Source organism: Erythrolamprus reginae, chromosome 8, assembly GCF_031021105.1.
Source record: "Erythrolamprus reginae isolate rEryReg1 chromosome 8, rEryReg1.hap1, whole genome shotgun sequence".
Classification (NCBI taxonomy): Eukaryota; Metazoa; Chordata; class Lepidosauria; order Squamata; family Dipsadidae; genus Erythrolamprus; species Erythrolamprus reginae.
The window spans coordinates 39956092-39980656 of record NC_091957.1 but is presented as its reverse complement, the minus strand read 5'-3'; the positions used below and the strand labels follow the sequence as shown (position 1 = coordinate 39980656).

Sequence of the window (24565 nt, the reverse complement as noted above, 5' to 3'; positions counted from 1 at the left end):
AGTATTATCAGCACTGAATTAGAAACAGCTGGGTTTGGGTGTGGTCCTCCTTAGCAGGGTTTAAAAGGCAGGCAAGCCTTTGAAGCCACGTGGAGTGTTATCAGTTTGGAGTTGCGTTATCCTGTCTTGTTTCTCGGCGTCTCTGTTCCTGGCTTGTGGCCCAGCAGTTTGGAAGACCTGTGGGAGGTGTAGGTCTGCTATCTACAGCCTCGGCTTGGCAGCAAGTATTCTGTATTGCTGCATCGACTTTTGCCTTCGTGGATATATCTGAAGATACAGCATTTTCCTGTTTGTAAGGACATTTTCTGTTACCTGTGTTTTTCTTGAATTTTAGAAAACTGCCTTTGCCTTTTACCAGTGTGTCTGGATTCTCTTTTTGGGTTGGTATTGGCTTCTGGAGTGACCCAGACAGTACACTATACAGCACAGACTATAATATCTTTGAGGTCCTTCCAACTCTGCAGTTCAGTAGTTCTCTATCTGAGGCATTCCCTCCTCTTCTTAATGCCATGTTAGTTCCAGATGCATAGTGAGAAACTAAGCTGAGTGACAGTGCCGTAGCTCCCCCCACCCCCAGAAAGACTCAGAAGATGATCAAATATTTCACACTTCTTCTCTACTTCCCTCACTGGCCTTTTTATCACTTCCAGATTTGAAAGCAATTTGGGCGAGGACCTACCACATTTTTTTTTTAGCTTTCAGAAGGACATGGATATGAAATCAGACAAAGTCCTTTCAAACAACTAAGCCAATTCCTTTAGGGAGTTGTGTCATCTATAATACAGCTTCAGCTTATATAAGACGTCAGGGAGTTTCTTTCTCTTGCGGTACAAAAGGCTGAACGGTCCAGCCAGCAAGACTTCAGGGAGCTGTCTATGGTCCTGACTTTGCTTAAAGGCCCTTGATTTGATGTATTCCAAAGAGATTCGTTCTGATTATATCCACTGCCCCTTCTAGGCTGGAAGGCCTGAGAGAATAATTTGACAGCCATGAAATAATCATGCCCCATCTTGCAGAAGTCAAACTGAGTGTTTAACTGCAACTCTGAAGCCTTTTGCTTTCAATGTGGTAGAGTTTAGTGTTCTTGATACAGGCAGTGCAAAATAGACTGAATAGAGCTAAATGCATCGAGTTTGCAGTCATGAGTGGCTACTAGATTGTTTCGGGGTAATTAGGACCAGATTACATATGGGACCATCTTCTGCCTCATGTATCCCAGAGGCCGGTCAGGTCCCACAGAGCCAGCCTTCTCCAGGTCCCATCAGCTAAGGAATGTTGGCTGGTGGGTCCTAGGGGAAGAGCCTTCTCTGTGGCAGCCCCAACCCTTTGGAATCAACTCCCTCCAGAGATTCGCATTGCCCTCACCCTCCTGGCCTTTCACAAGGTCTTAAAAACTTACCTTTGCTGGCAGGCCTGGGGCCATTGACTGCTACTCTGGCCGATGATTTGAATGTAAGTTTGTGGTTGGAATGAATGTGAATGTTTGGTTTTAATAATTCTGAGATTTTAGTACTATTTGTTATGTTTGAGTTTCTCTCTTGTTGTATCTTGTATTTTATTCTTGTATTTTATTCCTGTTTTTGTAAGCCGCCCCAAGTCTATGGAGTAGGGCGGCATAGAAATATACATGAATGAATGAATGAATGAATGAATGAATGAATGAATGAATGAATGAATGAATGAATTTCTTGAGCTATCCCAGTTTGGGCCAGGTACACGTAGCTCTCACCTATGGTACAATGGTCTCCTTCCCATCCAGGGCTGCATTCACATTTTCCATCTTTGCACTTTCCATGCTCCGTGCAGTGGGAGTTGCACGTCCGTTCTTCACAAGTGGACCCTATCCAACCTTCTTCACACTGGCACACTCCTTTTGCACAAACACCGTGGGCGCCGCAATCCAGTGTGCAGAGCTCTGTGAGAAAGACAAAGCAGGAGATCCAGTTTATTTATTAATTTGACTTCTATGCTGCTCAATCCCGTGAGACTCAGGGCAACTAGTTCAAGAAGTTCTTTCAAAAAATATTAAAGAATTGGGACTGTTTGGTGTAGTAGTTATAGCGCTAGCTTAGAACTGTTAGGTACGTTTGCTATTTTGAGTTACCTATGAAGTAATAAAAAGTGGAATAAAAATCTAATAAATAAAATATTGAATATATTTCCTTGGAATAAGAAAAAAACCGGAGGAGCCAAGATGGAGGACAGGCAGCACTGGCTATAAAGAGCTCCTCCAAAAGTAAATAGGCTTTCTTTTTAACTCATTTATATTTATACTTTTAATTTACTTTTAATTTTTTTTAACTTTTTAACTCTATTTTACATTTAAACATTTTAACAAAATATTTTATACTTTTAACTTATTTTTAACTTTTTCAACTTTTTAAAATCTATATCGGGTGGAGTGTTTTTTTAGCAGTTCCTCCTACATTTTTTTTTATTTTAACAATCTTTTAAACAATTTTTATTGGATATTTTTATTTAAATAATATTTCCTGTGGTTGCGGACTAATAAGGCATGGGGAAAAGAAAAAAAGCACCACGGAACCAGCCCAGGATCTCTCCCACCAGAGAAGAATGCAAAACAACCTAAAATTGAATATATTGAATATATTTCCTTGGAATAAGAAAAAAACAAGTACCGCATGTTTCAGAAGTAGCTCCATTTAACCAGCTCTCTAGGAGGTCTACAGGCCAATTTACACCTGTATAGGGTTCTCTGAGCAATCAAACATCAGAGAACATCTTCCATAAGCAAATTATTACAGTTTATAATTCATACTTTTTAGCAGAAAAAAGCATTATGTTTTCCCCCTTTTCACTTGCTTCAAGGCAGTTGTTTTTCATCTAATAGACCTTGGGATTCTCAGGAACGAAAACAATGTCACTATATTGAACTCTACACACCTCAGTCTTAAACGCTTTTAAAAGAAACAATGTTAACACGTTTTCAGATTGTGAGAGAAGGAACATACTGGACCTGACCTTGATATCTCTTGAGTTAAGTGTTTATTAAATGCATATTGGAATTATATATAGAAGTTTGTTTCAGTAAATGTGAACTGTATCCTAAAAAATAGACAAGATGAGACACACACAGTTAACCAGCTATGGGCACAATCCATTCAAAATCTGACTTCCAAGTTTCAAAAAAAACTAGGTGTAATGGAACTACTAAAACGAGAATGGTGGTAAATGCCAGCTGTCCTAACCTCCAAGGAAATAAATTTGGTGCAGTGGTTAAGGTACCATGCTAGAAACTGGGAATTTGTGTGTTCTAATACCACTTTAGACATGAAAGCCAGCTGGGCGACTTTGGGCTTCAGGAGATGGTGAGTTCTAGTCGCACCTAAGGAACCCAAGCCAGTTGGTTGACTTTGGGCCAATTCAAATTCAAATTCAAACTGTTCTGCCGGGCTCTCTGATAGGAGCCTCCCGAAAATTCAAAACAATGTTCTTTATCACAAAAGTCAAAATAAACTAAGCACTCTTTTTGTATTGCAAAGAGCCCTCTTCCCAAAACAACCTGGTAGTCTGTACAATGTCCCTTAATCAATCATTAAGTACTTAGCCAGCAGCTGTGGAGAAACTTCACACCCCTTCTTCTTCCAACGAAGGGAAACACACACACACACTGCTCTGCTTTGGTTTCAAAGGCGTGAAAAAGCAACAAAGTCCAGCACACAAGATTGCTGACGAAAATGCAACAGATATTCTTCCACAATGGCCAAACCCACATGCTGCTATTTATAGCAGCAGCCCTAATTACTGGAGCCCCACCCAAACACAGGTGGCCTCCCTTATTTCCTGTAATGTGTTCTTACTTGGTCTCTTCTACGCATAATCCTGCGCTTGCGTGGGTCCAAAATGTCATCATCTGAAGCTATAGAAGATAAGGAAGATTGACTGCCTTGGCTGTGTGCCAAGCCCTCCTCTGCCGAGTCACTCCCACATTCTTCTTCGTCCAAGGAAACTAAACTCTGATTCTGTCGGCAATAACACAGGCCTGTGACATGTTGAATTTTCCCCTGCATCCACCTCCCTATTCCCTGGGGCAGGAGCTGGGCCAGAGCCAACCACAACATCAAACCTTTGTTGTCAGAGTACAACATGCATACAATGAGATTGGCTGAGCCTCCCTCCATGCATCCCACAATACAATTCACAGTGGAAGACAAAAAAAACCTAAACCCAATGAATCCTACTGCTTCATGTGAGCTTACTGCACATCACACTGCCCTACTATTTATTTGTTTGTTTTTGTTTGTTTATTTAATTTGACTTCTGTGCTGCCCAATCCTAAAGGACTAACAATAAAACCCATAATAAACTAAATAATCAGCATACATACGTATCATTCATACAGTTTGGCCATGATAGTTGTTAATTCATGGCCCCCGGGCCTGCCGGTAAAGCCAGGTCTTTGTGGACTTACAGAAAGCCATTAGGGTGGGAGCAGTATGGACCTCGGGGGTGGGACTTGATTCCATATAGCCGGGGCGGCAACAGAGAAGGCCCTACCCCGCAGCCCCGCCAACCTGCATTGCTTGGTCGACAGGACCTGGAGGAGGCCAACTCTGTGTGCTCTTACAGGTCTCTGGGAGGTATGCAGCAAGAGATGGCCCCATAAATAGTCTGGCCCTGAGCCATATAGGGCTTTACAGGTAACAACCAATATCTTGAATTGTGCCTGGAGACTAAGAGGAAGCCAGTGCAGCTCACAGAGCGTATGTGTTATATGGGTGTACCGAGGTATACCCATGACAGCTTGCGCGGTTGCATTCTAGACAATTTGGAGTCTCCGAACACTCTACAAGGGTAGCCCAATGAAGAGCACATTGCAATAATCAAGATGGGAAGTGATGAGGGCCTGACTGACTGTGTGTAGAGCATCCTGGTCCAAATAGAGCCGGAACTGGTAAACCTGGTAAACCTGGTAAACCTGGTAAACCTGGTAAACCTGGGCAAAGGTCCCCCTGACAACAGCCAAGAGGTAGTGATCAAGCTTCAGCTGTGGATCCAGGAGGACACCCAAGTTGCGAACCTTATCTGAGGAGGTCAATGTTTTCCCCCACTCTCCCCAGAACAATGGACAGACAGATCGAATAGTCCTTAGGAGGAAATGCCCACAGCCACTCGGTCTTGTCTGGGTTGAGCTTGAGCCTGTTGGCCCCCATCCAGACCCTTACACCAACATATAACATCCACCGCTTCATGAATTGGGATGGGGTGGAGATGTATAACTGGGTATCATCAGCATACTGATGATACCTCACCCCATGCCATCAAATGATTTCGCCCAGTGGCTTCATATAGATTTTAAATAATAATCACTAGGAGATGGTGAGTTCTAGCCCCACTGTAGATATCAAAGCCAGCTTTGGGTGACTTTGGACCAATCACTAGGAGATGGGGAGTTCTAGTCCCACTTTAGGCCTGAAAACTGATTGGATGACTTTGGGCTAGTGCCTTTCAGCCAAACACACCGCACAGGGATGTTATTGTGAGGAAAACAGGAAGAAAAAGTATGTTTATCACTTAGAATTATTTATATAAAAAAATAAAGGCGGAGTAAAAGCAAATCTACAAAAAAACCCAGATTAACTTAAAGATTTGCAGATCCATGGCCTTTTCAGAGCAGCACTTCCTGCAGAAAAGTCAGTGGGATATAAAATCCCTATTGCAATTTAAAAGGTGAAACACAAATGTATCCTTTATATTAAAAAAAAAATGTTTTCGCCAACCCCCCTTGCTGTTGTAAGTCTAGCCGCTGATCCTGAAATTTAATTTATTTTGCCTCTGGGAGGTCTACTTGGATCCCACCATGTAGGGTTCCTTGTCAGTGTTATTAGCATAGTAGGAAGCTTTAATTGGTTGAATGATTGATTATTCCATTAAAACTTTACAGTGATTAATCAATAGGGGGCAATTTGGTCTGAATGTTTGTGAATTAAGGGCCCTCCTGTTTTACTTTTGAGCCATTCTTCTCTGCTACTGAAAAGGCATCAAGCTAAAATGTTTTAAAGACAACCTTCCCTTTAAAAAAGAAGCATTGTCCACTTTTTAGCTTGTCCGTTATCTGAAAGAGAGGTGAATAAAGTTGTAGCCCAACGTACATTATATTTTGGGTTTAAACAGATCCAATTGCTATCCTAAAACATCTCAATGACGGGGCTGAGTCAGTGAATCCGATATTTTAATCAGTGAGAGCAAATGTTTAGTTGATTAACCAGCTGATTAAAGCTTAATGCATGCAATGTTAAATATAAAGTAAACAACTCTAAATAAGCTTCGCTGCACAATTCAGCTTCATTTCCAGTAATTATCAGGTTTTTAAAAAAACTTTAAACTGTCAGAAAAGTATGTTCAGATACAGCTGTAAACCGCAAGCTAAAATAACAACAATTGTTAGTTTCAAGAGGCCGTTTCTAGGAACTTTCTCCTCCTCATCAAAAGGGAGATCACAATTATAGTTTCTCATTTACATGAGCAAAACCTCATATGCATACCCCTTTGTTGTTAGATGTTTCAACAAAACCTTCTTATTGGGTGCAGGGTTTTTTTAAACAGGCAGCTCCATTGCAATGCAAATGGAAAGTGATAATGATATTTAAGACAGTGACAGTTGTAACTTTTGCCTGGGTTCATTTGGATTTTAGGGATGACAAGCAGCAACATTAATTCAAATTGAGAAATATGTCAGAACGGAATGGATTAGTCCAACCAGAATTGTCTTCTTCTAGGCCAATCTCCTGCTCAGGTGGGAAACCCTGTACCAGTGATGGCAAATCTTTTTTCCAGTAGCGTATGCACTATTGCACATGCGTGAGTGCCCATACCCATAATTCAATGCCTGGGGAGGGCAAAAACAGCTTCCTCCACCTCCCGGAAGCCCTCTGGAGGTCAGAAACGGCCATTTCCCAACTTCTGGTGGGCCCAGTAGGCTCTTGTTTCATCCTCACCAGGCTTCAAAGGCTTCCCAGGAGGAGGGGGAGGGTGAAAATGACTTTCCCCGTCCCCCAGCAGGCTCTCTGGAAGCCAAAAATGCTCTCCCAGAGCCTCTGTTTGAGCCAGAAATCAGCTGGCCGACACACACATACACCTTGGAGTTGAGCTAGGGCAATGGCTGGTGTGCCAGCAGATATGACTCCGCATGCTACGCGCGGCACCCGTGCCATAGGTTCGTCATCACTGCCCTATATTGATTGTTTCCTCATTGCTTATTTGACCCTCATGGTTCTTGACAATTGTATCTTTTTCTTTTATGTATACTGGGAGCATATGCACCAAAGACAAATTCCTTGTGTGTGCAATCACACTTGGCCAATAAAGAATTCCATTCCATTCCATTCCATTCCATTCCACTCCATTCCATTCCATTTCAGACAAATGGTTATAAAACATCTTCTTAAAAATTTCCAATGTTGGCGCATCCACAACTTCTGGAGGCAAGTTGTTCCACTGATTCATTGTTCTCATTGTCAGAAAATTTCTCCTTAGTTTTTGGTTGCTCCTCTCCTTAATTGGTTTCCATCCATTGCTTCTTGTCTCGCCCTCAGGTGTTTTGGAGAATAGGTTGACCCCCTCTTCTTTGTGCCAGTTCCTCAAATATTGGAACACTGCTATCATGTCATCACTTGTCTTCTTTTCTAAGCATACTCCATTTTATCAACCATTCTTTTGTTTTACTGTAGTGTTTTAAAGGAAACTACAGCCACCTATCTCCAACAACCTCCATGCCAGACACACCAACAACAGCTAAGCTTCCTGCAACTGACCCCATCCCATTGGGTTCAAAACCCCTGGTGATCACAAAAAAGGAAGTGCAAGGTCTATTTCACAGACAGAAGCCAGGAAAAGAACCAGGCCCAGACAAGATACCTTCTTCCTGCTTAAAAACTTGTGCTGACCAATTGTCCCCCATCTTCACCTGAGTCATCAATAAATCACTAGAGATATGCCATGTTTCTTCTTGCTTCAAATGCTCCACTATCATCCCAGTGCTGAAGAAGTCCTCCATCAAGGAACTGAATGACTACAAACCAGTTGCTCTAACATCTGTAGTTATGAAAATCTTTGAAAGGCTAGTGATGTCCCACCTGGAAACCATCAGGAATCTGCTGTTAGACCGAGCAAACAGATTGACAGATGATGCTTTCAATATGGACCTGCACTACATCCTACAACATCTTGAATCTCAAAAGACCTACGGAAAGGTTTTCTTTGTAGACTTTAGTTTAGCATTCAATACCATCTTACCGGACATATCTAAACTAAAACGGTTAGCGGTACCTGAACACACTTGTAAGTGGATCAGAAGCTTCCTAACAGACAGGAAGCAGCAGGTGAAGCTATGCAAAATCACATCAGATACATGTACTGCTAGGACTGTGTGCTCACTCCACTTCTCTCTATATACCAATGACTGCATCTCAAATGATCCATCTGTTAAACAACTGAAGTTTGCAGATGATACAACATTGATTAGTCACATTTGATGCTTATTTGTACCCTATGACTATCATTAAGGGTTATACCTTATGATTCTTGATGAATGTATCTTGTCTTTTATGTAAACTGAGAGCATATGCACCAAAGACAAATTCCTTGTATGTCCAATCACACTTGGCCAATAAATAATTCTATTCTATTCTGTTCTGTTCCATTCCATTCAATTCTTTTTACTAAGCATCCCAATTCCAGCAGCCCTCCTTCATATGTTTTAGCCTTTAATTATCTTTGTTGCTCTTTTCTGCATTCTTTCTAGATTCTCAACATCTTTTTAATATTGTGGTGACCAAACTGGAACCTGTATTCCAAGGGTGAATACTGTATTAGAATACAGTATACAACTTCACCCATTAAATATTCTCTTGTACACAGTAACTGTGTGACAGAAACTCTGCAGAAATTACTTCAGCAAATATCACTTCAATCTTTTCCTGACTTCTGAGGAAACAAATCCACTTCTCATCCCCATATCTTTCCTAAACTCATTCCACAGCCATCCTGCCCTGAATAATAAAATATGATTGTTAGGTAACTTCGGGGATGAAATATTTGCCTCACTAAGTTTCTGGTAGGAATAACCAAAGATGCCCTGCTCACCAAAATGTTTTGAAAGGCTTCATTTGTACATATTTTATCATGACTTCTGAATATGATGAACATTAATCTAGAAAGTGATTTTGAATGCATTGAAAAAAAGAGAGATAAAGGACAAGGCACCCTTGTGAACAGGCCTAATTTTGCATCAATTTTTATAGTGACCATCATACATGATTGTTAAGTGAATCACGAAGTCATAAATGCAAAGCTGTTTTCCCAAATGGGCTCACTTTTTTTTTTGCTGAAAACCAGCAAAAAACATCACAACTTGCATTCACATGACTGTGGGATGCTGCAACTGTAAATGTAATCTGGCTGCCAAGCTCCTGGAAATTGGTCATGTGACCACAGGGAGGGCGCACAGCACATTTTGCAATGGCTGGCAGTGCTTTATGGGCCATAAAGCACCCTTTTAGATTAGATTAGATTAGATTAGATTAGATTATTAGAGTTGGAAGGGACCTTGTAGATCATCTAGTCCAACCCCCCACTCAAGCAGGAGTCCCTGCACCATTTCAGACAAATGACAGTCCAATCTCCCTTGGAAAGTCTCAAGTGTTGAGGTTTCACCATCAGAAAGTTCTTCCTTATTTTCAGGTTGAATCTCGCTCTTTGGTCAGCTTCCATCCATTATTTCTTGTCTGGTCTTCTGGTGCTTGATGCCCTTTTCTCTGTGGGAGCTCCTCAAGTATTGGAACACTGCTATCATATCACCCCTGGTCCTTCTCTTTATCATGTCACCCCTGGACCTTCTCTTTGCCAGACTGGCCATGCCAAGTTCCTGCAACCGCTTTTTGTATGTCCCCTAACCATCTTGGCCTCCGTCTTCTGTACTTTCTCTAGAGTCTAATTAAGGCTTTATAGAGTGTTGTGTTTGACTCTGGCCCAGCTCCTGCCCCAAGGAATGTGGAGGTGGATGCAGGGGAAACATCAACATGTCATAGGCCTGTTTTATTGCCGACAGAATCAGGTAGTGCAGTTTCCTTGGACGAAGAAGAAGGTGGGGGTGACTTGGAAGAGGGGGGCTTGGCACACAGCCCAGGAAGCCAATCTCCATTATTTTCGGTCGATTCGGATGAGGAAGTGTTAGACCCACGCAGGCGCAGACGTATGCATAGAAGAGACCAATTGAGGACATATTACAGGAGATAAGAGAGGCCACCTGTGTTTGGGTGGGGCTCCAGTAATTAGAGCTGCTGATATTAAATAGCAGCGTGCTGGCTTGGGCCATTGTGGAAGATTATCTGATCGTTGTTCTTCAGGACTGTGCCTTGCTGTTTGTTGATTTGAAACCAAAGCAGAGCAAAGTGTGTGTGTTTCACTTCGTGGAAGAAGGAGGGCTGTGACGTTTCTTCACAGCTGCTAGCTAAGTACTTAAGGACTGATTAAGGGGATGGTACAGACTACCAGGTTGTTTTGGGACGAGTGCTCTTTGCAATACAAAAGGGGTGCTTTGTTTCTTTTGAATTTTTGTAATAAAGAACATTGTTTTTGAACTTTCAAGTGTGTGTGTGTCTGAAATTTGTACCCTTGAATTTTCAGGAGACTCATACCATAGAGCCCGGCAGAACATAGAGTGGTAGTAATACCTCCCTAGTCCTAGATTGACTGGTTACTAGTTGAGGACTGTCTATACATTTGTTAACTCCCTGATTATTCCTTCCTCAATGACACTTGCCATAAGAAATGCAACTGCGTCCATTTTCTGTACAGCTGCAAATGCAGCTGTGTCCAAAGGATGTGCGATCTCCTTTTGTGACTTTCTAACAAGGTCATAAGACAAGTCAATGGGGAAGTCTGATTCACCTAACCACTAACTATGAGCCGGGGTGGCACAGCAGGTAGAGTGCTATACTGCAAGCCACTGAAGCTGACTGTAGATCTAAAGGTCAGCGGTTCAAATCTCATCACCGGCTCAAGGTTGACTCAGCCTTCCATCCTTCCGAGGTGGGTAAAATGAGGACCTGGATTGTGGGGGCAATAGCCTAGCTCTGTTAAAAAGTGCTATTGCTAACCTGTTGTAAGCCGCCCTGAGTCCAAGGAGAAGGGCAGCATAAAAATTGAATAAATAAATAAATAAATAAACTTATGAACTGCAATGATCCACTTAACAACTGAGGCAAGAAAGGGTGTAAAATATCTCACTTAACAACAGGAATTTTGGGCTCAGTTGTGGTCACAAGTCGAGGATTAGCTGTATATCCTCCTCAAGAGGCATTTATCCCACTGCATGACTTAAATGAAACCATCATAGATATTTCCTTTTCTTTTCCAAGAGGAGAAAGAAACCAAGCCTTCTCAAAGTTGACTTAAGTTCAAACATGAAAGTAGAAAAACAGAATGTTCCACTGCCGTTCCGTTATGATTTCACGTACATATTTGAATTCTGGAAGCTGATTAATTTTTATCACCATGATAAATATTGATTCTGAAGAGTTCTTGCTTAGTTTGTTCTGTTCTTTTTCTCAAAAGGAGACAACTGAACCTACATTAATTTAAGGAGCATTAAGAATTCACTTTGGATCCTTCATTTTAATTACTTAAACCAACATAGTTCTCTAAGGTATTTCTCCCCTTAATAACTTCTGACTTGTGCAATATATGAAAAGTAAAATTAATGCTAAATATTTTATAATCCATACATAAGGATCTCTCTCTACCAAAACATTTCCTAAAATACGCTTTTATACAAATTAAATTCATATCATTAGTCATTGCTGGTTAATTTATGCATTGTTCTGCTGTGTCCCCCAACAATTTCCTTTCTAGATTGCCGTGCTATCTGCATTCTTGTTATCTACAATGCCATTAACTGCAGTAGGTACAGAATGTGAGGTTGTGCGTATGTGCTTTTATATCAATAAGTTTTAGAGAACAATACAGTGATTATCCATCTTGCACATGTGCTTAATTGCCCAGGGAAATGAAATATTCTGACTTCATATGATTGTCTTCTTCTTACTTCTTTTATTTCCTGCTTCAGTGAAAATTTATTTATTTATTTATTTACTTACTTACTTACTTACTTACTTACTTACTTACTTACTTACTTACTTACTTGTTTGTTTGTTTGTTTGTTTGTTTGATTTGTATGCCGCCCCTCTCCGAAGACTCGGGGCGGCTAACAACAATATAAAAAGACAATGTAAACAAATCTAACATTAAAAATAATCTAAAAAACCCCCAATTTAAAGTACCACTCATACATACAAGTATACCATGTATAAATTCTATAAGCCTAGGGGGAAGGGAAATTTCAATTCCCCCATGTCTGACGACAGAGGTGGGTTTTAAGGAGCTTGCGAAAGGCTTGCGAAAGGCAAGGAGGGTGGGGGCAGCTCTGATATCTGGGGGGAGCTGGTTCCAGAGGGTCGGGGCCGCCACAGAGAAGGCTCTTCTCCTGGGTCCCGCCAAATGACATTGCTTAGTCGACGGGACTGGGAGAAGGCCAACTCTGTGGGACCTAACCGGTCGCTGGGATTCGTGCGGCAGAAGGCGGTCCCGAAGCTATATTTGCATCCAAAGACAAAATTTTACATTTTAATATCCATTCATTTGGAGTAGGTGCTACCCTACTCCTGAATCAATCTGGACTCGAGATAGCTCACAATACAAAGCAAAATGTTTTGCACTATTATTCTATGTCAGAAGCACTCAGGTGCTTCTGGGTTGAAAGGATTAGCCGGTGACATCACTGTTGCCTTGGGAATGCCCAGTTGGGGGTCTCCTTTCATGTCCCCAGCAGAAGCTGGACAGAAGGATGAGAGGTCAACCCCACCCCAAGGCAATGCACAGGTCTCAAACATGGGCTTGCTAATTTCCTGCCCAGCCTCCCAACCACTCTCAAGTCACCATGGTCCCACAAAGCAACATTTAAAAAATTACAAATAAACAGATAGCAGATCCAAATCAACGAGTCAAACTCACCTATATCAATAACAGAAAATATATTTATAGCTCAGGGTTGAAATGAGGGGCCCTTGGTGGACACAGAATTTGGTTGTTCTCTTGCAGATGTTTCATTACCCAAATAAGTAACACCATCAGTGGTAGTGCTAGGCATCACCCCCCCCCCCCCATATTTATTTATTTATTCAATTCAATTTTTATTCTGCCCTTCTCCTTAGACTCAGGGCGGCTTACAACATGAAACAGAATACCCTGCGAAAGCAGACTATCAATCCTTGGTCTAGAAAGCTTAGAACTACGTCGCCTAAAACACGATCTAAGTATTGCCCACAAGATCATATGCTGCAACGTTCTACCTTTCAATGACTATTTCAGCTTCAATCGCAACAACACAAGAGCAACAGATTCAAACTTAATATTAACTGCTCCAAACTTGACTGTAAAAAATATGACTTCAGCAACCGAGTTGTCGAAGCGTGGAACTCATTAACTTACTCAGTAGTGTCAACCGCTAACCCCAAATATTTTTCCCTTAGACTATCCACGATTGACCTCTCCAGGTTCCTTAGAGGTCAGTAAGGGGCGTGCATAAGTGCACTAGCGTGCCTTTCGTCCCCTGTCCAATTGTCTCTCCTTATCTCATTTATCTTTTCTTCCTTTCAAATATGTTCACCTATACTTTTATATCTTTTCTTCTATTCTTTTCTTTACTTATATTATTACATATCTTTCTGGAGACCTCACCTACAAAAAGATATTGACAAAATTGAACGGGTCCAAAGACGGGCTACAAGAATGGTCGAAGGTCTTAAGCATAAAACATATCAGGAAAGACTTCATGAACTCAATCTGTATAGTCTGGAGGACAGAAGGAAAAGGGGGGACATGATCGAAACATTTAAATATATTAAAGGGTTAAATAAGGTCCAAGAGGGAAGTGTTTTTAATAGGAAAGTGAACACAAGAACAAGGGGACACAATCTGAAGTTAGTTGGGGGTAAGATCAAAAGCAACATGAGAAAATATTATTTTACTGAAAGAGTAGTAGATCCTTGGAACAAACTTCCAGCAGATGTGGTAGATAAATCCACAGTAACTGAATTTAAACATGCCTGGGATAAACATATATCCATCCTAAGATAAAATACAGAAAATAGTATAAGGGCAGACTAGATGGACCATGAGGTCTTTTTCTGCCGTCAGACTTCTATGTTTCTATGTTTCTCTTCAATGTGTATTATGTATTGGACAAAATAAATAAATAAATAAATAAATAAATAAATAAATAATAAGTGTTAGCAATAGCACTTTTTAACAGAGCCAGCCTATTGCCCCCACAATCCGGTTCCTCATTTTACCCACCTCGGAAGGATGGAAGGCTGAGTCAACCTTGAGCCGGTGATGACAGCAAAGAAGGGCTACAATCACTCTATCTCACAGTTTGGGAGAAGAGTCAGGTTTTTAAGCACGTCTGAAACACCATTAGAGTGGGAAACACTTGAATTTCAAGGAAATCTTCATTCTCAGGGACATTGAGAGAATCAGAGAAATTTTGCTAGTGCAGATGAGGTTGTAAAAAACATTGTGTGGTTCATTTTATTTTTTATATTCAGAATCTGACTATCAAACTTTCCCTGAAAAGTTGACCATGTTAGCAACACAACCATTTGGAGGACAATACAGTGTTCCCTCGATTTTCGCGGGGGATGAGTTCCGAGACCGCCCGCGAAAGTCGAATTTCCACGAAGTAGAGATGCGGAAGTAAATACACTATTTTTGGCTATGGACAGTATCCCAAGCCTTCCCTTAACACTTTAAGCCCCTAAATTGCAATTTCCCATTCCCTTAGCAACCATTTAGATTATTACTCACCATGTTTTTAAAGTTTATTTAAAAAAATATTTATTAAAGGCAGACGAAAGTTTGATGATGACATATGACATCATCAGGCGGGAAAAACCGTGGTATAGGGGAAAAACCCGCGAAGTATTTTTTAATTAATATATTTGAAAAACCGTGGTATAGACTTTTCGCGAAGTTCGAACCCACGAAAATCGAGGGAACACTGTACTCTCCTTTATCCAAAAGTAAACTGTTTAATGCATTTGAGATGGATTAGAGCTAAGAAATCTTACCAGATGAGCAGTCAGAACCTGTCCACTTTGGGTCACAATTACACAGTCCTGTTTCCAGGACAAAAGTGCCATGGCCAGAACACTGTTGTTGACAGATGGGAAGTGATGTTTCACAGTTGACTCCGCCCCAGCCCATGGAACAGTGGCATTCTCCTTGGACACAGACTCCATGACCAGAACACATAGGGTCCAAGCAGTCCTCTGAAACATAAGACAGGGAAGCAAGGACATGAAATAGCCAACAGGAATCAAGCAACAGTATACTTACATTTTCAAGGATAAGCTTTGAAGACACTTTTCCCCTGAAGCTTCAGATTGTCAAACTGTAAAGTAAACTATATTGCATCTAAGGAAGGAAGGAAGGTTTAGCACGGTCCAGACTTTCTGTATATACATAATTTTGTAATTATTTATTTATATAGTATATATATTGGAAGTGGTGACCTTTGAGAGCTCTAGGCAACAAAATTTCATTTTAATGTATGCCGATTAGTGTACATTCAAACTGACAATGAAGTCATTATTCCATTCCTTTCCATTCCTCTACTCTACTCTACTCTACTCTTTTATTTATTTATTTATTTATTTGTCCAATACACAATACATATTGAAGAGGATAGACATGAAGTATTATATATAAAGAAAAGATATAAAAGTAGAGGAGAAGATATATGAAAGGAAGAAAAAATATATGAGATATGAGATAAGGAGAGACAATTGGACAGGGGATGAAAGGCAGGCTAGTGCACTTATGTACGCCCCTTACTGACCTCTTAGGAACCTGGAGAGGTCAATCGTGGATAGTCTAAGGGAGAAATGTTGGGGGTTAGGGGTTGACACTTCTGAGTCCGGTAATGAGTTCCACGCTTCGACAACTCGATTGCTAATGTCATTTTTTTTACAGTCAAGCTTGGAGCGATTAATATTAAGTTTGAATTTGTTGCGTGCTCTTGTGTTGTTGCGGTTGAAGCTGAAGTAGTCATTGACAGGCAGGACATTGCAGCATATGATTTTGTGGGCAATACTTAGATCGTGTTTTAGGCGCCGTAGTCCTAAGCTTTCTAGACCTAGGATTGATAGTCTGCTTTCGTAGGGCATTCTGTTTCGAGTGGAGGAGTGAAGGGCTCTTCTGGTGTAGTATCTTTGGACATTTTCTAGGGTGTTGATGTCCAAGATGTGGTATGGGTTGCAGACAGATGAACTGTATTCAAGGATGGGTCTGGCAAAGGTTTTGTAGGCTCTGGTGAGTAGTGTGAGATTGCCGGAGCAGAAGCTCTTCAGTGTTTAGTAGGGTGCAGACCATCTATATATACATAATTTTGTATTTATTTATTTTGTCATGTTTATGTAGTATATATTGGAAGTGATGACCCTTTGGGAGGTATATGCAACAAAATTTCATTTTAATGCATGCCAATTAGTGTACAGTGTTTCCTCAACGTGGGTTGCGTTCCGAGACTGCCCGCGAAAGTTGAATTTCCGCGAAGTAGAGATGCGGAAGTAAATACACCATTTTGGCTATGGACAGTATCACAAGCCTTCCCTTAACACTTTAAACCCCTAAATTACCATTTCCCATTCCCTTAACAACCATTTACTCACCATTATTACTGGTACTCACCATTGAATAATACACTTAGTTATCCTGATATTTATAAACATAATTATTTATTAAAAATAATTATATTTTTTGTTATTTCTTTGCAAAAATTTTTAGTTTGGCAATGATGTATGACATCATTGGGCAGGAAAAACCATGGTATAGAAAAAAAACCCGCAAAGTATTTTTTAATTAATATTTTTTGAAAAACCGTGGTATAGGCTATTCACGAAGTTCGAACCCGTGAAAATCGAGGGAACACTGTACACTCAAAGGGATAATAAAGTTATTGTTCCATTCCATTCCTCTACTCTGCTCTACTGTACTCTACACTATGGTACGCTACGGTACACTTGTATTCTTCAGTATTTAGCAGAGTCTAGACCTTCAGTAAGAACTTTCATAGCAGTGGAGGACTAAGCTAATATCGAAAGTTATTTTGGAACTCAACTCTCATCAACTCCACCCAGTTGGGTGGATCTGAAGGAATTGCAACAGCTTCTAAGATTTCTGATATATTTTACCGACCAGATTAATCTGTGTAATGTTTTCGCTATCAGTGGAAACACAGTAATTCTTCAGCTAGAAAATTAGTTTCTCCATTGCTAGATATCATACCAAGAGGAATTTTAACATTCATACAGTTTTGGAATTAACATGTTTAATTCCAAATAAGTAATGGCTCCGTATTCATCTCCTGGTGAGATGGACAGCAAATAAATTGAACAGATAAAATAAAATTGTTGAATACTCTAATAAGGGAGTGAAGCCAAGGAATGAAGGCTTGACTCAGATCCGCCATTACAGTGGGAAAAATAGTTGAATCCTGTTGGTTGAGCCATCTGACAGCTCCCTAAAAAAGGGCAACCTATCAGACAGGGAAGTTGCCAAGGCTGTACTGATCTACTGAATAAGGAGAGTTGAAGAATCAGCATCCTGCCTCTTCCATTTGTCCCAACGCAACAAAAACAAACAAATATTGCTTTTATTTTAGCCTGCTAATTCATTTTTCAAACATTTTTGTACCCCTTGTACAGTAAGTGGCATGAGTGTTTAATTTTCTTCCCTTTAAGAACAAGGGGGAAAAAGGAAGGCAGTAAAAGTCACGATTGAACAAAAAACTGGATTTTATCAGCGGGCAAAACGTTCCAGCAGGAATCATTCCATATTCAGAATAGCCTGTTTGGAAAGTACAGGCAGCCCTCAATATACAAGGTTTTTTAAAGTGAACATTCAAAGTTGCAATGGCACTAAAAAAAAGTGACCTGTGACCATTTTTCGCACTTACAACCATTGCAGCATTCCTGTGGTCAGTAGTGGGTTGCTACCGGTACAGTAGGGGATGGTGCACCAGTAGCGGTCGCCAGATTGTGCAATTTGCACGCAGCCGCTACACTGCTAGTCCTAGGGGCGCCGCCATCTTTTTTCTTCAATTTTTGTATTTTTGCTTCGTGAGCATGCGCAAAAGCAAAATATTGTGAGGGGATGCACGCACCTGTGAGATTTGGTTGCTGGGCTTGCCTCAAGCCGACAAGCCGACCCAAGCCGCTTCCCCGCCCCAAACCGATGGGCCAAACCTGTCCTGACACTGCAAGATCCACAACTTCTGCATGCACAGAAGCAAAAAAATTGTCCAAATGTCACAGGTGCGTGCATCCCCTCACAATATTTTGGTTTTGTGCATGCTCGGTGTTGTGATTCAGCCTGAGGCTCCTCAGGGACCAGCTGGATCTCTGCCAGATCCATGCCCAGAGGAGGAGGACAGTGAACAGGAGGGGGAGGACCAGGCAGACGGGGGAGAGGAACGTCAGGAAGAGGAGGAGGGAGAGCAGCCTGAGACCCCCCCCCTCTCCCCAGCTAGTAGCCTGGATTCATTGGATGAAGACGCACAGGCTATAATAGACATGAGGCAGCGACGAGCAGCTCAAAGACGGGGCCAATTAGAAAGGTATTTCCATTCCTGAAATGGCAACAGCTGGGTTTGGGTGTGGTTCTCCTCAGCAGGGTTGAAAAGGCAGGCCCGCCCTTACAGTCTTGTGGAGAGTTATCAACTGGGAGTCCTGTGACCTTGCTTCGATTCTTGGCATCTCTGATCTTGGCTTGTGGCCTAGAAGTCTGGAAGACTTGGGGGAGGCATGGGTTTTATTATCTCCAGCGTTGTTTTTGCCAGCAAGAATCCTGTTTTATTGCCTGGCCTTCGAGAAACCTCTGTGAAGCTTCATAATGTTCCTGTCTGTAAGAACAGTTTTTGTTACCTGTGTTTGCTTTGAATTATATAAACTGCCTTTGCTTTTTACCAGTGTGTCTGGATACTCTTTTTGGGTTGGTGTTGGTGTCTGGGGGGACCCAGACAGAACACTCACGAAGCAAAAAAAAACCTGAAGAAAAAAGATGGCGGCGCCCCAGGACTTTTTTGCTTCTGTGCATGCAGAAGTTGTAGATCTTGCAGTGTCAGGACAGGTTTGGCCCATCGGTTTGGGGTGGGGAAGCGGCTTGGGTCGGCTTGTCGGCTTGAGGCAAGCCCAGCAACAGGAGGGCTGGACGGGTGAGGGGCATTGCAGCGGCAGCGGTGGGGCGCTGCAGTGCCGGAGCGAATGAGCATGCTTCCGCAAATTGGCCGCGGGAATTTTTAAAAACAATGTGGGACGCATGAAAAATTCCTAAAAAGCCGGACTGTCCCACTAAAAGTGGGACGCCTGGTCACCTTAAATATGACATCTCTAACAAAATGGAACTTTGAGGCAACTGAAGCCTTGGAGTTTTCTTTCATATTACTCCAACACTCCGCAGTCTGCATTGGTTGCCGATCAGTTTCCGGTCACAATTCAAAGTGTTGGTTATGACCTATAAAGCCCTTCATGGCACCGGACCAGAATATCTTCGGGACCGCCTCCTGCCGCACGAATCCCAGCGACCGGTTAGGTCCCACAGAGTCGGCCTTCTTCGGGTCCCGTCGACTAAACAATGTCGTCTGGCGGGACCCAGGGGAAGAGCCTTCTCTGTGGGGGCCCCGACCCTCTGGAACCAGCTCCCCCCTGAGATTAGGATTGCCCCCACCCCTCCTTGCCTTTCGTAAACTCCTTAAGACCCACCTTGCCGTCAGGCATGGGGGAACTAAAACGCCTCCCCCTTGCCCATGTTGTGTTGTTGATTGATTGACTGTGTGCCTGTTTTTTATATATATTGGGATTGTTTTAGGAAATTACTAATTTTAAATTGTAATTAGATTGGTGGGCATTGGATTTTTATTATGTACTGTTTTTTATTATTGTTGTGAGCCGCCCCGAGTTTGCGGAGAGGGGCGGCATATAAATCCAATAAATCTAATCTAATCTAATCTTTCGTTGAGGGTGTCACTTGGAACTCTGAGTCCTCGGAGAGGGGCGGCAGACAAATCCAATAAATAAATAAATAAATACATCTGTAGAACATTCCACAAAAAAAGCCTTTTGCACAACCCTTTTAGCACTCTGTGCAATGGCTTTTTAATTAGTAAATTTTTTGAAGGAGACTTCCTAGAACAGCAACAAAAAAATAAGAGACCCACCTTCTTCGCATATCTCTCCTTTATAACCTGGGACACAAATGCAGATTCCCATGATACAGGTGCCATGGCCAAAGCAGGTGGGGTCAATGCATTGCTCCTCTGGGACATCACATTCTGCTCCTTTCCAGCCATTGCGACAAACACAGTGACCCTGTTCATATTCCCCGTTTCCGCTGCATAAAACTGGGCAGGAATCTGTGGAAGGAAGGGACAATTTGGTGTCAATGATCAGCATCAGGCCCTGTCCTCATCCAAGAAGCTTCTGCAGTTCTAACATCTCTAATAAAATGGAGTTTTCTTTCACTGGGGGTGTTACTTGGAACCCTGACATTATCTGTAGGACATTCCACAAGAAAGCCTTTTATTTTTTTTAATGTTTTTTTATTTTTAAATATACACAAGTATTATATCTTCGGGACCGCCTCCTGCCGCACGAATCCCAGCGACCGGTTAGGTCCCACAGAGTCGGCCTTCTTCGGGTCCCGTAGACTAAACAATGTCGTTTTGCAGAAGCCAGGGGAAAAGCCTTCTCTGTGGGGGGCTCCGATCCTCTGGAACCATCTCCTTCCTGAGATTAGGATTGCCCCCACCCTCCCTGCCTTTCGTAAACTCCTTAAAACCCACCTCTGTCATCAGGCATGGGGGAACTAAAACATCTCCCCCTTGCCCATGTTGTTTTGCCGTTTGATTGATTGACTGTGTACCTGTTTTTATATATATTGGGATTGTTTTATCAATTTTTTAACTTAAAATTGTAATTAGATTGGTGGGCATTGGATTTGTTACTATGTACTGTTTTTATTATTGTTGTGAGCCGCCCTGAGTTTGGGGAGAGGGGCGGCATATAAATCCAATAAATCTAATCTAATCTAATCTAATCTAATCTATTATTATTATTATTATTATTATTATTATTATTATTATTATTATCATCATCATCATCATTATATTATTATTATTATCATCATCATCATCATCATTGTTATCATCATCATCATATTATTATTATTATTATTATTATTTGAACACAGTGTGGCATCTGAATATTGTTAGTTTTGATACAAAATAATATTGATATTAATCACATTAATCATACTCACATAATTTTATAATATTATAGATATTAAAGTTAAAGTTATAATTTGTTCCACCATATATATAACCAGCGAAGGGCTACCCAAATTTTTACTACCACACTGTGGCCGTGGCTTATGCAGGACGCCCTGCATTTTCTTTCAACATCTTTCAGTGCAAATTGGGGGCTCTGGGGTGGAGCTCCATTTTCGCTACCCCACTGCATTCCCCCCACCGTCCGGGCAGTAGCCTACCCCTGTATATAACCCTACATCATTTAATTAATATTTTAATAAACAATACTAATCACTATGCTATATTATTTAAGTGTATATAATAAAATATTTTTGACTTCTAATCTTTACATCTACATTTAATGTTTCCAAATGTAAAATAATGCACTTGGGGTAAAGGAATCCTCAATCTGAGTATTGTATTGGCAGTTCTGTGTTAGCAAAAACTTCAGAAGAGAAGGATTTAGGGGTAGTGATTTCTGACAGTCTCAAAATGGGTGAGCAGTGTGGTCGGGCGGTAGGAAAAGCAAGTAGGATGCTTGGCTGCATAGCTAGAGGTATAACAAGCAGGAAGAGGGAGATTGTGATCCCGCTGTATAGAGCGCTGGTGAGACCACATTTGGAATACTGTGTTCAGTTCTGGATACCTCACCTGCAAAAAGATATTGACAAAATTGAACGGGTCCAAAGACGGGCTACAAGAATGGTGGAAGGTCTTAAGCATAAAACGTATCAGGAAAGACTTAATGAACTCAATCTGTATAGTCTGGAGGACAGAAGGAAAAGGGGGGACACGATCGAAACATTTAAATATGTTAAAGGGTTAAATAAGGTTCAGGAGGGAAGTGTTTTTAATAGGAAAGTGAACACAAGAACAAGGGGACACAATCTGAAGTTAGTTGGGGAAAGATCAAAAGCAACATGAGAAAATATTATTTTACTGAAAGAGTAGTACTGTAGATGCTTGGAACAAACTTCCAGCAGACGTGGTTGTTAAATCCACAGTAACTGAATTTAAACATGCCTGGGATAAACATATATCCATCCTAAGATAAAATACAAAAAATAGTATAAGGGCAGACTAGATGGATCACGAGGTCTTCTTCTGCCGTCAGTCTTCTATGTTTCTATATTGATTTTAAAATATTATATAGGGATATTCATAATCATATTTTCCCCCTTTCTAGGTTCTACTTCTATTCTAACCCTTAATAGAATTAATCTTATCCTGGGAGGTGTTCTATTTCTATGCAACGATGATGGGGCATCTCCATAGGCATGTAGGGATGTTTGCATATTTGGGTGAGTGTGTTCATTTTCAAATCTGTACCTCGTGCGCAATCAGGACCGAGGAATCCTGGGAAACAGTGGCAATGGCCAGAAATGCATTCTCCGTTTCCGTTGCAGTTAGTGGAACAGTCATCCATGAATTCTGTTCACAGAAAGACCAAAAAAACAAACAAACCATGAAATGCATACTTGCTAATTTCAGACTAATTTAACTGCACTCCCACCTGCAGGCTGAAGTCTATAACTCCCAATGAGGGCTGAATCTGATCTAGGAGGTGGGGTGGCGCAAGCAGGTAGAGTGCAGTACTGCAGGCCACTGAAGCTGACTGCTAGATCTGCAGGTCAGTGGTTCAAATCTCACCACCGGCTCAAGGTTGACTGCCTTCCATCCTTCCGAGGTGGGTAAAATGAGGACCCGGATTGTGGGGGCAATAGGCTGGCTCTGTTAAAAAGTGCTATTGCTAACTTGTTGTAAGCCGCCCTGAGTCTCTAAAGAGAAGGGCGGCATAAAAATCGAATAAATAAAATACAGTGATACCTTGTCTTACAAACTGAATTGGTTCCGGGACGAGGTTCTTAAGGTGAAACGTTTGTAAGACGAAACAATGGTTCCCATAGGAATCAATGGAAAAGCGATTAATGCGTGCAAGCCCAAAATTCACCCCTTTTGCCAGCCGAAGCACCCGTTTTTGCGCTGCTGGGATTCCCCTGAGGCTCCCCTCTATGGGAAACCCCACCTCTGGACTTCTGTGTTTTTGCGATGCTGCAGGGGAATCCCAGCAGGGGAATCCCAGCAGCACAAAAATGGGTGCTTCGCTGGCAATGGAAGTCTGGAGGTGGGGTTTTCCCAGCGAAGGGAGCATCAGTGAAATCGCAGCATCGCAAAAACACCGAAGTCCTCGAAACCCCACCTCTGGACCTCTGTGTTTTTGAGATGCTAGGATTTCTCTGAGGCTCCCCTGGTTTGGAAACCCCACCTCCAGATTTCCGTTGCCAGTGAAGTGCCCATTTTTGTGCTGCTGGGATTCCCCTGCTGGGATTCCCCTACAACATCGCAAAAACGCGGAAGTCCGGAGGTGGGGTTTCCCATGGAGGGGAGCCTCAGGGAAATCCCAGCAGCGCAAAAACGGGCGCTTCACTAACAACGGAAGTCCGGAGGCGGTGCATCCCAGCGGCGGGCAGTGGGTTTGTAAGGTGAAAATAGTTTGTAAGAAGAGACAAAAAAATCTTAAACCCCTGGTTTGTATCTCGAAGTGTTTGTATGACGAGGGGTTTGTAAGACGAGGTATCACTGTAAATAGATAAATAAAATAAATTTATTTCTCAGATGCTATTTGGGGTGCTGACACGACCTTTCCAAAAAGCCAACAAAACCCACCCCTGCATTTTCTAATAATATCACTAAAATGATCAATTGCAAATCACCCTACATTTGGGAAGCCAACTTGGTTCACTATGGTGGTTACTGGGGTCTTTTCCAAGCCAGAATAATAAACCAGGATTTCTTGGATAATGAATTCTGCTTGGCTTGGGAGTCACAAGCCACGATTCTCAGAAACAGCTGAAATGTTAAGCACCTGAAAGCGCAGATAATCAGGAATTGAAGATCTACATTTCAACTGAACATATTCTGCTGTCTTTGCAACCAAGCGTTCCTGCTTAACTTAATTTTAAACTCTACAGTACTGACACCACCCAAAAAATCAGAATGTTCCAATGCTACCATATAATTGCATTTCAGAATTTCATGTTCCCAAATAATCTGGAAAGAAAATCAAATTGTAAGTGGCAGGTGGACTCTTTTTTTCTACCAAACCCTAACCAAGTTTATATATCACGCTAAGCCATTTCAATTTATTTTAACAATCCGGTTTAGTCAAAGTATAAATCC

At 41.6% G+C, this 24565-nt stretch overlaps 1 protein-coding gene across 1 annotated transcript in view; it reads right to left on the bottom strand.

Annotated features, from left to right (window-relative positions):
- Positions 1-24565, bottom strand: part of TENM1 (teneurin transmembrane protein 1) — a 572994-nt gene that overhangs the window by 165066 nt on the left and 383363 nt on the right. Inside the window, exons 9-12 of the mRNA XM_070759727.1 lie at positions 22715-22816; positions 20297-20491; positions 15150-15350; positions 1730-1915 (exon numbers count right to left, since the gene is read on the bottom strand). Of these exons, the coding sequence (XP_070615828.1) occupies positions 1730-1915; positions 15150-15350; positions 20297-20491; positions 22715-22816 (684 nt within the window). The remainder of the gene's footprint in view (positions 1-1729; positions 1916-15149; positions 15351-20296; positions 20492-22714; positions 22817-24565) is intronic.